The 13,491-nt window shown below is 30.0% G+C and overlaps 1 protein-coding gene across 12 annotated transcripts in view; it reads right to left on the bottom strand.

The window, feature by feature from the left end:
• The window catches only part of LOC108694229 (dynamin), a 97,814-nt gene that overhangs the window by 41,953 nt on the left and 42,370 nt on the right, over nucleotides 1-13,491 (bottom strand). For 11 of the 12 annotated variants that reach the window (XM_018203634.1, XM_018203596.1, XM_018203674.1 and 8 more), the window contains 2 exons: nucleotides 7,052-7,223; nucleotides 6,677-6,919 (listed from right to left, as the gene is read on the bottom strand). In XM_018203634.1, coding sequence (XP_018059123.1) covers nucleotides 6,677-6,919; nucleotides 7,052-7,223 — 415 coding nt within the window. Of the gene's footprint in view, nucleotides 1-2,443; nucleotides 2,456-6,676; nucleotides 6,920-7,051; nucleotides 7,224-13,491 lie in introns of all 12 variants that reach the window. The other variant, XM_018203602.1, reaches the window with a different exon arrangement.

Genomic DNA, 13,491 nt, shown 5'->3' with positions numbered 1-13,491 from the left:
TGGTGGGAATCTCCAGGAGACACACCAATTCTATTTGCGTACTTTTTCTTCTAGGACTACTGGACGTTTTCTTCTTACGAGTAGCTCTTGTGACTGGGCCGCATATTTCCCTTCAGCACAATATTACAAAAATTGCAGTGATATTGCTGCACTATTAAAATTATAATATTTTATTGGAAATATTATAATTGATACAATATTGTAAAATATTGTAATTTTAATCCTTATCCTACAAGTATGAGTTACTAATGACTGAGCGATTCCTGTTCGTGCAAATTTCTCGCAAGTTCGATGAATCCGGCGCTTATTATTTCACTAAACAAAAAGTTTGTGGTGGGGGAGACCTATGCGCGGCGGGGCGACTTTGACCGTCATCTGCCTGTGACTGGCATGCAGTTCAGTCGTTAGTGACTAACATAGGGTGCTTTTTGTGAAAAATAAAAATTGTATCAAAATCATTATAAGTATTCTATTTTCATTCTAAATTAAATGTCTGAATATTTGTTTTCATTAAAAAATTTTTTTTCTAAAAGAATTATTTATTTTTTAGACAAAATGGAGCTGAAGAGGCTAGTCACGCCTTTCTTTACATATTTATCTAAATGTGTGTTAGATTTTTTTTTAAATACACTATTTTACAGCAAAATAAAAAAAAATACATATTTTAATATCGATTTTTCCTATTTTCCCTTATTAAAAATTATTCATATTTATAAGTTTAAATAATTCAACTTTTTGTAGAATTCGAAATTCTAGTATTTTTGTTTTCAAAACTTCATATCTAAACTACAAAACCCTGGAGTCATTTTTTTATATACATTTATTATATTGGAAAGTTATAATTTTTTTAAATCAAATGCCACTTTTTCTCAACTTATGAGTCTTACGGTAATTATAAATTATACTACATTTGATTATTTTCCAAAATAAAGTTCTAATATTTATTCTAGAAAGTTGAAAATATGTTGGTGAATTTTTAGAGATGTTTTTGAATCATTCTGAATAGATAAAAAACGGATTCTAATAATCCACGTTTTTATGGATGAGGCACCAAATTGTAGCTTGTACGATAAAAGTTAATTTTGTAGAAAATATTGCAATATAATATATTGTTGCAATATTTCAATAAACAAGTGCCCACGAAAGAGATATGCTTCTCATAAAAAGAAAAATTTCCAGAAGTTCTATAAGGAGTATGCGAAGGAGATTCCCTCCTGAAGATTCCCAAACCTTTTTGAATGTAATTTCTAGGCCTCCGAATATATCTTGATCATAACTTTATCGTTTGGAATATAATGCTAAGTAATAATATGTTAGAATTAATAAGAGGAATAATTCTTGAAATATTACATAATTTTATAGCAACATATTTGCAATATTTCTCTAACTATAATCTGTTGAATTATAATACTGCAACAGTAAATTGCAATATTTTCTACAAAATATTTTTCAATACTGTTGTAATACATTCAATAAAATATAAAAAATTCAACATTACAAGCAATACTGTTGCAATTTTTATAATATTGCTGCAATATTTCGTATTGTAGGGATAGTCATATTTAAACTCTTATATTTCAAAGACTATTATTTAAAACAAAAATTCATAAACGTTTTATTTTATTTTTTAAACTTTACTATTATATTATATTTTGAACGGCAAATGTTGAAACATCAACTTGTATATATTTCAATTGTATGATGTATTTGGCCCCGGACATAATAAAAAAACATTAAGAATAGGAGAAAAATATTGAATATTGGAGAGATAAAAAAATTGTAAATGATATTACATATAACTGTAATAGATACAAATAAGATATAAGACACAAATCGCTTATTTGTATCCATTGTGAGTTATGTTCAATCTATATTCCTAATCTTTTTATATTTAATATTTATTTACATTTAATATTTATTCAATAATAAATCACAATATTATTCATATATTAGAAAGAGGGCACTGCGATAAAATGCATTGTAATATTTCAACGCTGTTGCAGTAATATTACAATGCAATATATCACATTGCAATATTTGAACGTATTTGTGGTAATACTGCTTTGCGATATGTCGTACTGCAATAATTGGATGACATTATAGCAATATTGTAGAATGATATCACCACATGATCAATGATCATCACATGTTGTAATATCTCAACAAAATTATTATTGCAATATTACATTCTAATACATTGTAATATTTCAATAGTATTTATGTAATATTGCAAATAATCTCACTGTAATATTACATGAAATATTACATGTGTGGGTAATTCTATCTTAATCGTGATTGTAAAAACCAAATAGAGCCTATTTTTCTAAGTAATTCTAAAGTAATTCTAAAGTAATTCTTTTTGTTAGTTGCATTTAACAAATGTAATTCAAACCGCTGTACAGTTAAAGAGTCAAAAGCAAAAATCTCTTTTTCATTAACTTACCCTCTGCTTATCCTAAAATAAATTGAAATAAATTCTAATAAATATAAATTAACTTGTCATAAAACAGATTTAGAAAAAATATTTTTCTTTATTTAGATAAAAATTTTTTTGGTATTTATTTAGAACATAGTCCTCACCTCCGATTTTGATAAAATTAGCCTCATTTGACGTGTTTTTACACGAAATGACAAAATCTGTAAGAAAAACCTGGTCAGCCCCGCGAACCGAGATATTAAGCATTAAGCTGATTCTACAATGAATCGGTAGTCGATAGAAATTTTAGAAATCTTATAATCAGAATTTGACGAAAGTGGACACAATTTTTGATTGGTTTTCCACCTTGGTTCACTCGATATTCTTCGAATAGTTTCGTACATTGTCGGAAAACGAATATGAAGAAAAAAAAGAGATGGATAGCTATAAGTAAATGAGTAAAACCTGTGTCAAAGAAGTTAGAAATCTCGTTCCGAGATCTCTGGCAAAAAGAAAATTAACAAATTACAATTGCACAATTCGGCCAATTGATCAACTCGATTGGTTCTTTTAAGTATTGTCTTTATGTATTACCTATTACATTCTACACTTTTTGCGCACGCGTTCATACGAGAAAGCAATATCTCTTTCTATCCGCCATTTTTGGTCCACACTCTGATAGGATCTCTAGTCGCTATGATAGATTTTCTAATCTTAATAGTCGTCAACTTTAACGCTTAATATTTCAGTTCGCGAGGACAACTCGATGTTTTTTCTTATAGATTCTTTCGTTTCGTATAAAAAAACGCGTCGAATGAGTCTAAGTTTACCAAAATTGAGATGACTGTATTCTAAATAAATACCTTCTTTTCATAACAGATAAAAAATTATTGTAAAACTGATTCAAATGCTTGATAAATAAATTATTCTAAATTATTTAGAAGGTAATTATATAGTAATTATATAAATACTTGATAATAAATTATTTAGAAGGTAATTATACAATTTAGCACCAACGACCTCAAAAATCAATAAAATTAGGCTTATTCGACGCATTTTTACATGAAAGAATCTGGCAGAAAAAATGTAGCTTTCTTCTTCTTTGGTGATTAATGGCTCTGGTTCTCGTTGACGAGATAAACTTGGCCAGTCGTTTCCTAAATTCTTCCAACCTTCCACAGGAGTAGGTATAATCGGAATGCAATGCATTTCGGTCACCTCGAACCGGACAGAAATAATAAATAAGGGATGATGCGAAAATGGAAGATGCCTCTAGAAACTGGACGCCTGCGACTACGATATTTTGGCGCAGACGCGTCCAGACGAATAAAGGGACTATCGGTGATATAATACAATGCACAGTCGAAGTCGGCCATGCTTTTCAAAAAATATATTTGAGGTGATGCAAACATTCGAAACGAGATGACCCGCTCGAATGCTCGCGTAAGAAAAAAAAAAAATGTAGCTCTGCCCCACGAATCGAGATATTAAGTGTTAAGGCTTATCTACACGACGTAACACGGTGTAAGGGCGCAAAAGAATTATTCCCGGTCATAATGACGTGCGGAACTGCGCAACGAAAATAAATTAATTTTATTTCCAACACCTGTATCCACATTGTACCTGGCACGGTTATATTATGTGGTTACATACATGGTTTGGATCCTTAAAGAGCGGTATTCACAATCCGTTCTTATTTTAAGACCGTCTTAAATAATGTCTAATACGGCCTTTTGATTGATTCGTGACTTCTTAATACCCATAGTTCTTCCTTGAGGAATGAAGATTCCTTGTTCCTTATTTCATGTTTCATAAACCTTCCTTGACCAAATAAGGAGCCTTATTAGTTTTCTTTTCTCAAAGTAAGTTACGAATTTCCTTGAGGAAGAGATATAGCCTTTTTAACTAAGCAAATCTCCAAATTTAATTCGTCACAGCGGTTTTTTTATTTTCGATAGTTTTTAATTTAAATCTGACGCATCGATAATTATTTTTAATAGCTTTTTTTTCGGAAATAAACCCCTCTAAAAGCATTTTCTCCTTTTTCTTATAATAAGTATTATAGTGAATTCGATTGGAAGCACTGATGTATATATTATAGCCATTGTATACTAATTTGAGTATAAAAATAAAATATTTCGAATTATAAAATACATATTTTATTTAACAATACAATAAAATGTATTGAGTATTTTACAATTTAATCGATTTCTATGTTTATTTATAAACATATATTTATTTTGTGTATAGTGGTTTTAATGTGCATCAGTGCGCAATGAGTGCTTCCAATCAAATTCGCTATTAGTTTTATTTTTGTCCATTATTGTTGCAAAGTGCTTAATCACGACCTTATTTAATCAATAATGTCTTTATAATCTTTATTAGTCGTAATTCACGATATTAGGTATGCATATATTACATATTATGACATGCTACCCTCAGTAGGTTACTAAAATCCCTAAAATATTCTTTTCTTCGGGAAGGCAGACTTGAAATCCATTTATGAAACAAGGAGACCTTGGAGAATCGAGAAATCTTTCATAGAGGCTTCCTCCATCCTTAAAATAAGGAAGAACTATGAATACGGAATATATGTAAGACTATCTTGAATATAAGATGAAATCTATAATCCGGAAAAGACATTAAAAATGTAAAAAAAAGCATCAAGTATATTTTTCAGAAGTGCGCCTCATTTAACAGTAACGGTGGCAGCGCATCATTGAGAGATGGGCCGTGCTATGAATTCGCGCGGCTCGGCTTCACCGCACATTGGCTTACACGTTTCCTTTTTTAATTCGAAAACTGCAGCGAATATCTCAAAATAATATAAAACTTTTTTGTTTCTCTTGATTTATTTTATGTTCCTAATGTGAGATCTACCTTATTTCTGAGACACCCTGTATATTTGTATCAATTTTCCAAATAAATCAATTGTATTAAAAATTATAATGTAAAAAATGATTTAAATTGTATTTAATAAACTGATAAGAGAAAATCAGAGTCAATGATATAGAGCTGATAAGACATACAGCCTATAGCCTTAGAGACCCTATGTATGTGCTATTAGATTGCTCTATATAGGCGCCATTAGAGCTGATAAGGGCAAATTAGAGTTTAACGCTTATCTCAACTAAGGACTTTAAGGCCTTTATAAGACTTAATACTTTATATTAATAATAAGCTAAAGCCTATTATTGGTTCTTAATAAGGGGGGGATTCTAAACCAACAGGAACTATCGACAATTACAAATTGCCAATTTCTCCGAATTTCCTTTAAATCCTTTATAGATCCATTAAATTCTTTTACACAATAAAAGTACGCACAAAAAAAAAAAACAAAAAACCACATTAAATTTGACGATAAAATCGGAGAAAAAATTCAAAGTTCACTTTCAGCTCTCACAGTTGTCATCTCAGGTTATAATTCCTTTAGTGCAGAAATTCTGTAGATCGTATGTATCAAATATCTTCCCCGGAAGCGTGATATGCATAAACAATCATGAGTTTGCAAAATTATGAATGAAAAATTATGAGTAGTCGATGAGTAGTCGTATAATACAAACGGCTTTAGGATCCCCTTAAGCCGTATTTCACGGAGCCGAACCGTTTGATGACATCCTCACTATTCCGCGCAATGATTTACCATCAGATGAGCATACCCTTGTATTTATTTCATATATGTATGTATTTAACGATTGCAAAGGATTTTGTCCCCTCTTTCTCCTTCTCCCTGCCCACGCGCGCTAACAACTTTTCGCATATAGCAAAAGCCATCGCACCGACGAGATACTATTAAAGATAGTCAGCGCTTATTCGAAAGTTCGTGTGACTGTTAAAATTTAAATGATTAAGAGTAAAAAACTGATAATACTAATTTCATCAAATGATTTATTAGTTTCATAAACATTTATATATATCTAAAACTTAATAACACGAACTGTAATTTTAATATTATCGTCCGAGTTTGATTATCAATAGAGATGATAATTGTAGAGAAAAAATTGTCATTTTTCAGTAATATATAAGATATTATAACATTAAAAGTATGCGTACTTATTTATACAGAATTTATATAATAAAAAATCACGAATTTAATAATGTATTATCAAAATATTTACATTAATAATCACAAATTTTTATTATCAGAGATGAGGTAGTTATTCTAAATAATTACCTAAATTAATATAAAACATAAATCATTTTTTTTATAACAGCTTATAGATAATTAATTTAATCATGTTTTGATCAATGATGACTCACCTCTTCACCATTTGCTTGCTCTGTTGATTTTTCAGGATATACACCAGCCCTCAGGAATGACGCCTTCCAAGAGTCAACATCATCTTGTGTTTCACAACTTAACTCCAATTGTTTGTAATCCTTATAAACATTTCTTCCTTCTGGATTGAATAACGCAAACAGATGACGACGCGACATGAAACCTTGTTCTAAATCACGTAATTTTAGTCCATCCAAAGGCAACATATATTTCTTTTCACGTTCCTTTGTACATAAAAATATACTAAATTTAGCATTGTTTTTGGATAATAGTTTTTTTTTCAATATAAAATTACAATTTTTATCATTTTTAATATTAATTTAAATAATTGATTAATAATTATGAACAATATTTACTTCTTCGTCCTTAAACCAGGAGATACTTTCTGATGTTAAAACAAACCAGTAATCTCTCGAACCACCCTTCATAATACCGAGATTATGTATGCACATATAACCTTTACGAATTACTTGATTGCCTAATGTGTGCCGCCCAGATTTAACAGCATTCTCCGAGGATTGCTGTGCACTGTAACATAAATAATAGTATATAATGAAAAATAAAAATTTCATATATCCAACTGCAAGGATTGTTGCCATCAAAATTTACATTATATAGCCAGTTATAAATAAAAAAACAGCAAAATCTTAGCATCCATGTTTTAAGTAAATGTACTATACTGTAGAAAGAAATAAAATTAAAAATGTTTTTTTATTGTAATACAGTTTTTATGTTACACAATTTCAATTATGCATATATAGAGAAAAGTCCTCTATTATGAGGCGCCTAATATGAGCGGCATTTCTGCTAAACTAATAAATCTATCTATCTATTGGTTCCACCATGAATTTGTTGCTTTTGGATTGAAAATATACTATTTAGTTAGAAGATTCATTATTAGAGCATGCCTGTAGTCATTGTAAAAAAAAGATTTTAGAATTTAGATGTCTTCAAATTTCATTGAGATGATTAATGTGTTTATTATTTAATAAGTAAATATTGGGCAATAAATTCTTCATGTAATGATAAAGTAAGATTGTACTAATAGAAAAGAGATATGATGAATTAATTACAGAAGTTAGATTTGATGATTGTAGAACTGTAAGGCAATCGTAAGATGGAAATCGTAATATGAGATACTCAGAATATTCTAATATCAGAGAGAAACCTGAGAGTGGACATTCCAGTTTTTTTCGTGTATCAAATCTCGTAGGATAATATTCACGTTTTTGTGGTTCTTTTTCATATTATTATTGAATTAGACAGAAATCAACTTTGATTATTCGTTCTTATCCATTTTTTTTCCACTAATGTGAAATAATTTATGCTCCTATGTCACAGTAAAAATCGTTGCTATAACTGTTACTGTACAATAATAAAAAGGACAATCGAAATGAACATCGAATGCCTATTTCTGCGAGGCTTCGTTTCAACTACCTGAAGATGAATTCTGATCTTATAATCCATCGCATATTTATTTTTCGGAGATTGTTTCTCTTATTTTCATTTTTATACAAAAATGAATTTTTAGTGCAAAAATGAAAATAAGAGAAACAATTTCTAATGATCTTGATCTTAACAAATTTTATCTAGGACATGATCCTGAACAACATTCAAGAGATATTAGCCATCTGTAGGAAACGGGATCTTAGATAATGCTAATGCCGGCGGTGCTGGACTTGCAAGATTTATAATTCGAAAAGTATTTAATGAAAATGAACTTAATTATAGTGTTTTGGAAAACTCTCGACATGATCTACAAGAATGTGCAATAAAAAATAGGGGATTCCATCTAAGAAATTGAAGGTACCTTCATATAATCTTCAAGCAATTATTCAAGGTCAAACTAATAACATCATCTATGTCCCTCTCAAAGCCATATTTTTATTTGAAACATTTTTCTAAGATCAAAAATAAAAATATTTGGAACACTCTGTATAGCAAAAATAAGACGTTATTTTTTCAAACTTTTTTATTAATAACTTTTTAATGAATAATGAGCGACGGCTAAAATCTGTTGAATGTCTTTCAAGGAATGACCATCAAGGATTTCATCATTCAGGATGATGATCTTGACAACATATACATGTCAAGATCAAAGTCATCAGAGGATAATCCTCTGCATAATTACCAGTTTTTTTTATTGCAATACTGATACTTTCCGTTTTATTATCGAATCTCATATTAGGACCACCATTTTTTTACTTTTTAGTTTTTTAATTAAAAAAAAAATAGAATTTCAATTAAATTTTAATGTTATAAACATAACATTATCTCAAAGCTTATTAAATTCCCTTCAAAATGATCTATTATTTTTTTAAATTTTGCTCATAGCTCATAGATTTCTAGCATTTACCCAAAATGAACTCGATATCTCATAATAAGGACTTTTCCTCTATTATTAATTAGATATTTTTCAATTAAGAATAATATATATTAGATATTTTTACTTTACACGGAAATTAATAATATACACAGAATAAATATAGACAGTACTTTTTCTTAGATTTCTATATATTGGATTAGGGAAAAAATCCTTTTACAGGTTGGTAAAAAAGACTTTTTTAGCAATCCATATTATTCTATTTTTAAAAAAATTGGCAATTACCATTTGATAGAACAACATTCAGCTTAGAATCTATATTTGTAATTGTAATATGATGATTTTTAATGGAGTTACGAGCAATAAAGTCAGAATATTCCTTTTTACTTATCTTATGAGTACAAAAAATCGTGGGAATATTTTTAAAAAATGACTTTATAAGAAAAGCTTCAACTATCATGATGGTCGAAAATTTGCTCAAATTTTTTTGGGCACGCTACAACAGCTCTACAAAGTAAAATAAAAATTTTTTCATTTTTTTTCAGCTCGTAGTTTTCTATATGTAAAAATTACAAAACTCACATAAACTCAAAAAATATTTAAAATTTAAATTTTAAAAAGTGTTTTAAAACTTAAAATTTAAATTTTGATCATTTTTAATAAAGATATTAATAGGGAAAGATTTTTTAATGTAATTTGTAAAGGGATTTTTCCTCTAATTTAATATTACATTAAACTGCTAACTCTGCTCTTTAAGTGCTGACAAAAATTACCAAGAAGTAGTATGCATGTGCAGAATAAGGCATTCGATCATAGAGAAGTATATAGTATAATAGCTTGAATCAATCACAGAGAGATACACAACATTTTGAATCAATCATGGAAAGGCTGGTCACATAACCCATAGTGGAAAAGAATATAAGGTGAAACATTTCGATGGATGCACAATCATTTAAAACTAGTGGCGAGCGGTGAACCAATCAAATATGTCCGGTGAAGTAAAATTCAATATGGTCGCATGACAAAAATCATATGGTATTGATGAAAACTATCACAACTGTTTGCATTTGAAATGTTGTGTTTCCTCATCGGGCAAATTTGATTGGTTGAAATTTTAAGCATATCGCCATTATGCGCAATGTTTCATTTTATATTGGGTGCGTTTAATGAAAAATCACTGAGCAAAAAAGGGATTAATAGGTGCATTCAGAACGACAATCGTTCACAAACACTCAGTGAGTGGTTGTCGTTTTGAATGTATTGAATCTACGATTAATATATTTATTATAATTTGTAAGATGAGCAGTGGAGCGTAATTATAAGTCGCTCCATCGCTCACTGAGCGCTACATAACCTTACGGCTCAAACACATTAGAAAAATAATAAACAGTAATAAATACGTAAGAAAAATGATACTAAAGACTATTTATAATACACAAGTTATTCTACATTATGAATTATAATAAATAAACATATTAATCATAGATTAATCCTTTTTTTGCTCAATGAGCAGTTTTTTTCGCTGAATGCCAATTTCCATCATATATCATAAATCCCTGTTGGCATCTCTCTTTTCTATATGTGACGATTTAATGTGCGCATGTAATTTGCGCGGGCAGTATTTTTACATAAGAAAAAGTGGGAAGTTAGCAGTTTAGTGTAATATACATATAGAGGTCTGTGATCTTAATTTATAAGTCGATTTATATAATCAATATTAAAAATCTTTATTTTAAACAGCATATATGAGAACACAATCAATATTAGAAATTAAAATGTTTATAATGGTCGAAACTGGATCTTCATTGCTTAAATAATTCCATCTTGAATTATCATATATACCATATACATATATACTTGCATATATAATACCATATTGTAGTTTTTCGAACCGAATTGTTTTCCGAACTATAAATGCATATATTAAACTACTCTAATGATCGTATAATTGACAAGCAATTTTAATAATTTGATGCTATAATCAGACCTCATATTATAGATGTTAATATATTGAAGAATTGTTAATAAAAATTTATTGCAAAAAATATCTCGGCCGGGAATCGAACCCGGATCTCTTTATATTCTTTCTGTCTTATACGAGCGTTTATCTAAGCTTTTAAAGGAGAGATCCAGTTTCGATTCCCGGCCCAGATATTTTTCACAATAAATTTTTATTAAGTTTTTTAACATATTAACATCTTTATAATATAATATAAAGCCTGATTGTAGCATCAAATTATTAAAATTGTCAATTTTGTTCGCGATTACTAGAGTAGTTTAATTGCGTTTATAACCCGAAAAAATAATTCGGCGAGCAGTTCGAAAGACAAATATGATATACAGGATCCCATTTTAATATCCCACCAAATAAATTTTTTATTTTTGATCTTAGAAAAAATTTTTCAAACAAAAGTTGTATGGCTTTAAGAGGAACATAAGATGATATTATTAATTTGAATAATTGCTTGAAGGTCACGAAAGTTACCTTCAATTTCTTAAATGAAACCCTCTACTTTTTATTGCACATTTTTGTAGATCATCTCGAGAGCTTTCCAAAACACTATAATTCATTTTTATTAATTTTTTTTGCGAGTTATAAGGCTTGCAAATTACAGCACCGCCGACATTAACATCATGTCCTGAATAACAATCGTTAAGATCAAGGTTATTGGAGATTGTTCTTCTTATTTTCATTTTTGCACTAAAAATTCATTTTTATATAAAAATGAAAATAAAGGAAACAATCTCCTGTGACTTTGATCTTAACGATTATTCAGGACATGATTCAAAACAACATTCAAGAGGGATTAGTCATCGGACACCTTAGGTAATGCTATTGCGATGTTGTAACTTGCAAGCCTTATAACTCGAAAAGTTCTTAATAAAAATGAACTTACCAAGTATACAAGTATGAAATGAATTTGAGAAACAGATGGCGCACTAATGCAGTGTGAAGTACAAAGGTTTAACATTATACGCCATTTTATTGTACCATCAACAAGTGTCAAACGCGCAAAGTGATTTGATTGTGAAAAGTGTTTGCATAGTATTGTGTTGCTATGTTTAATATGACGAAATTTGTATCAAATAAGGAGCGGACAGCATTAATTTTTTGTTTTTATTTGAAGAAAACTGCTGCGGAATCATACCGATTACTTGAAAGAAGCTTATGGTGAACATGCTTAATCGCAAAAAACGTGTGAACGATGGTTTCAGCGTTTCAAAATTGGAGATTTCGATGTTGCAGACAAGGAACATGGAAAACCGCCCAAAAAGTACGAAGACGTGGAATTGCAAACATTGCTGGATGAAGATGATTCACAAACAACTCGCAGAACAATTGAGCGTTAGTCAACAAGCTGTTTCCAATCGCCTATGAGAGATGGGAAAGATTCAGAAAGTCGGCAGATGGGTGCCATATGAATTGAACGGGAGACAGATGGAGAGGTGCAAAAACACGTGTGAAATTTTGCTCGAACGATACAAAAGAAAGTCATTTTTGCATCGTATCGTTATTGGGGATGAAAAGTGGATTTTTTTTGAGAATCCCAAGCGCAAAAAATCATGGGTAGACCCAGGCGCATCACGCCTGCGGTTCACATCGACCGCAAGACCGAATTGTTTTGGCAGGAAGACGATGATCTGTGTTTGGTGGGTGAGGTTTATTATGAGCTATTGAAGTCTGGCGAAATGGTTAATATCAAACGCTATCAACAACAATTAATCGATTTGAACCGTTCGCTGCTTAAAAAATGACCAGAATACCAAAAGAGGCAACACAAAGTCATTTTTCTTCATGATAATGTTCCATTACATACGGCAAAACCAGTTCGGGATACATTGGAAGCACTCAGCTGGAAGTTCTACCCTATCCGGCTTCATCAGACTTGGCTCCTTCCGATTATCACTTGTTTGCATTGATGGATCATTTTGGTTCGTACGAAGATGTGAAAAAATAGCTCGATGATGGTTCGTGGCGAAAGGGGAAGATTTTCTGGCGTGGTATCCACAAATTACCCGAAAGATGGGAAAAATGTAACTAGCAATGGAGCATACTTTGAATAAATCTCTTTTTATCATTCTTCCGAATTTAACGTGTTTTTTTTTTAAATCGTCATTTCATACTTGTACACCTGGTAATTATAGTGTTTTGGAAAGTTTTCGAGATGATCTACAAGAATGTAGAATAACAGTAGAAATTGAAAGTAACCTTCACGTGTCTTTCAAGCAACTATTCAAAGTTAAACTAATAATACTATCTTATGTCCCCCTTAAAGCCACTTTTCTCTGAAACATTTTTTTCTAAGATTAAAAATAAAAATTATTTGGGGGGAGGGGGGACATTAAAATGAGATATGTATATACAAGTACATATATGGTATATATAGTAATTCAAAATTTATTTAAACAATGAAGATCCCAATAAAGAACTTCGACCGTTATAAACATTTTAATTTCTAGTGTCAACTTTGA

This window comes from Atta colombica, unplaced genomic scaffold (genome assembly GCF_001594045.1).
Source record: "Atta colombica isolate Treedump-2 unplaced genomic scaffold, Acol1.0 scaffold1, whole genome shotgun sequence".
NCBI classification, from domain to species: domain Eukaryota; kingdom Metazoa; phylum Arthropoda; class Insecta; order Hymenoptera; family Formicidae; genus Atta; species Atta colombica.
Note: the sequence above shows the minus strand (reverse complement) of the source record. Positions and strands in the feature narration are given on the sequence as shown.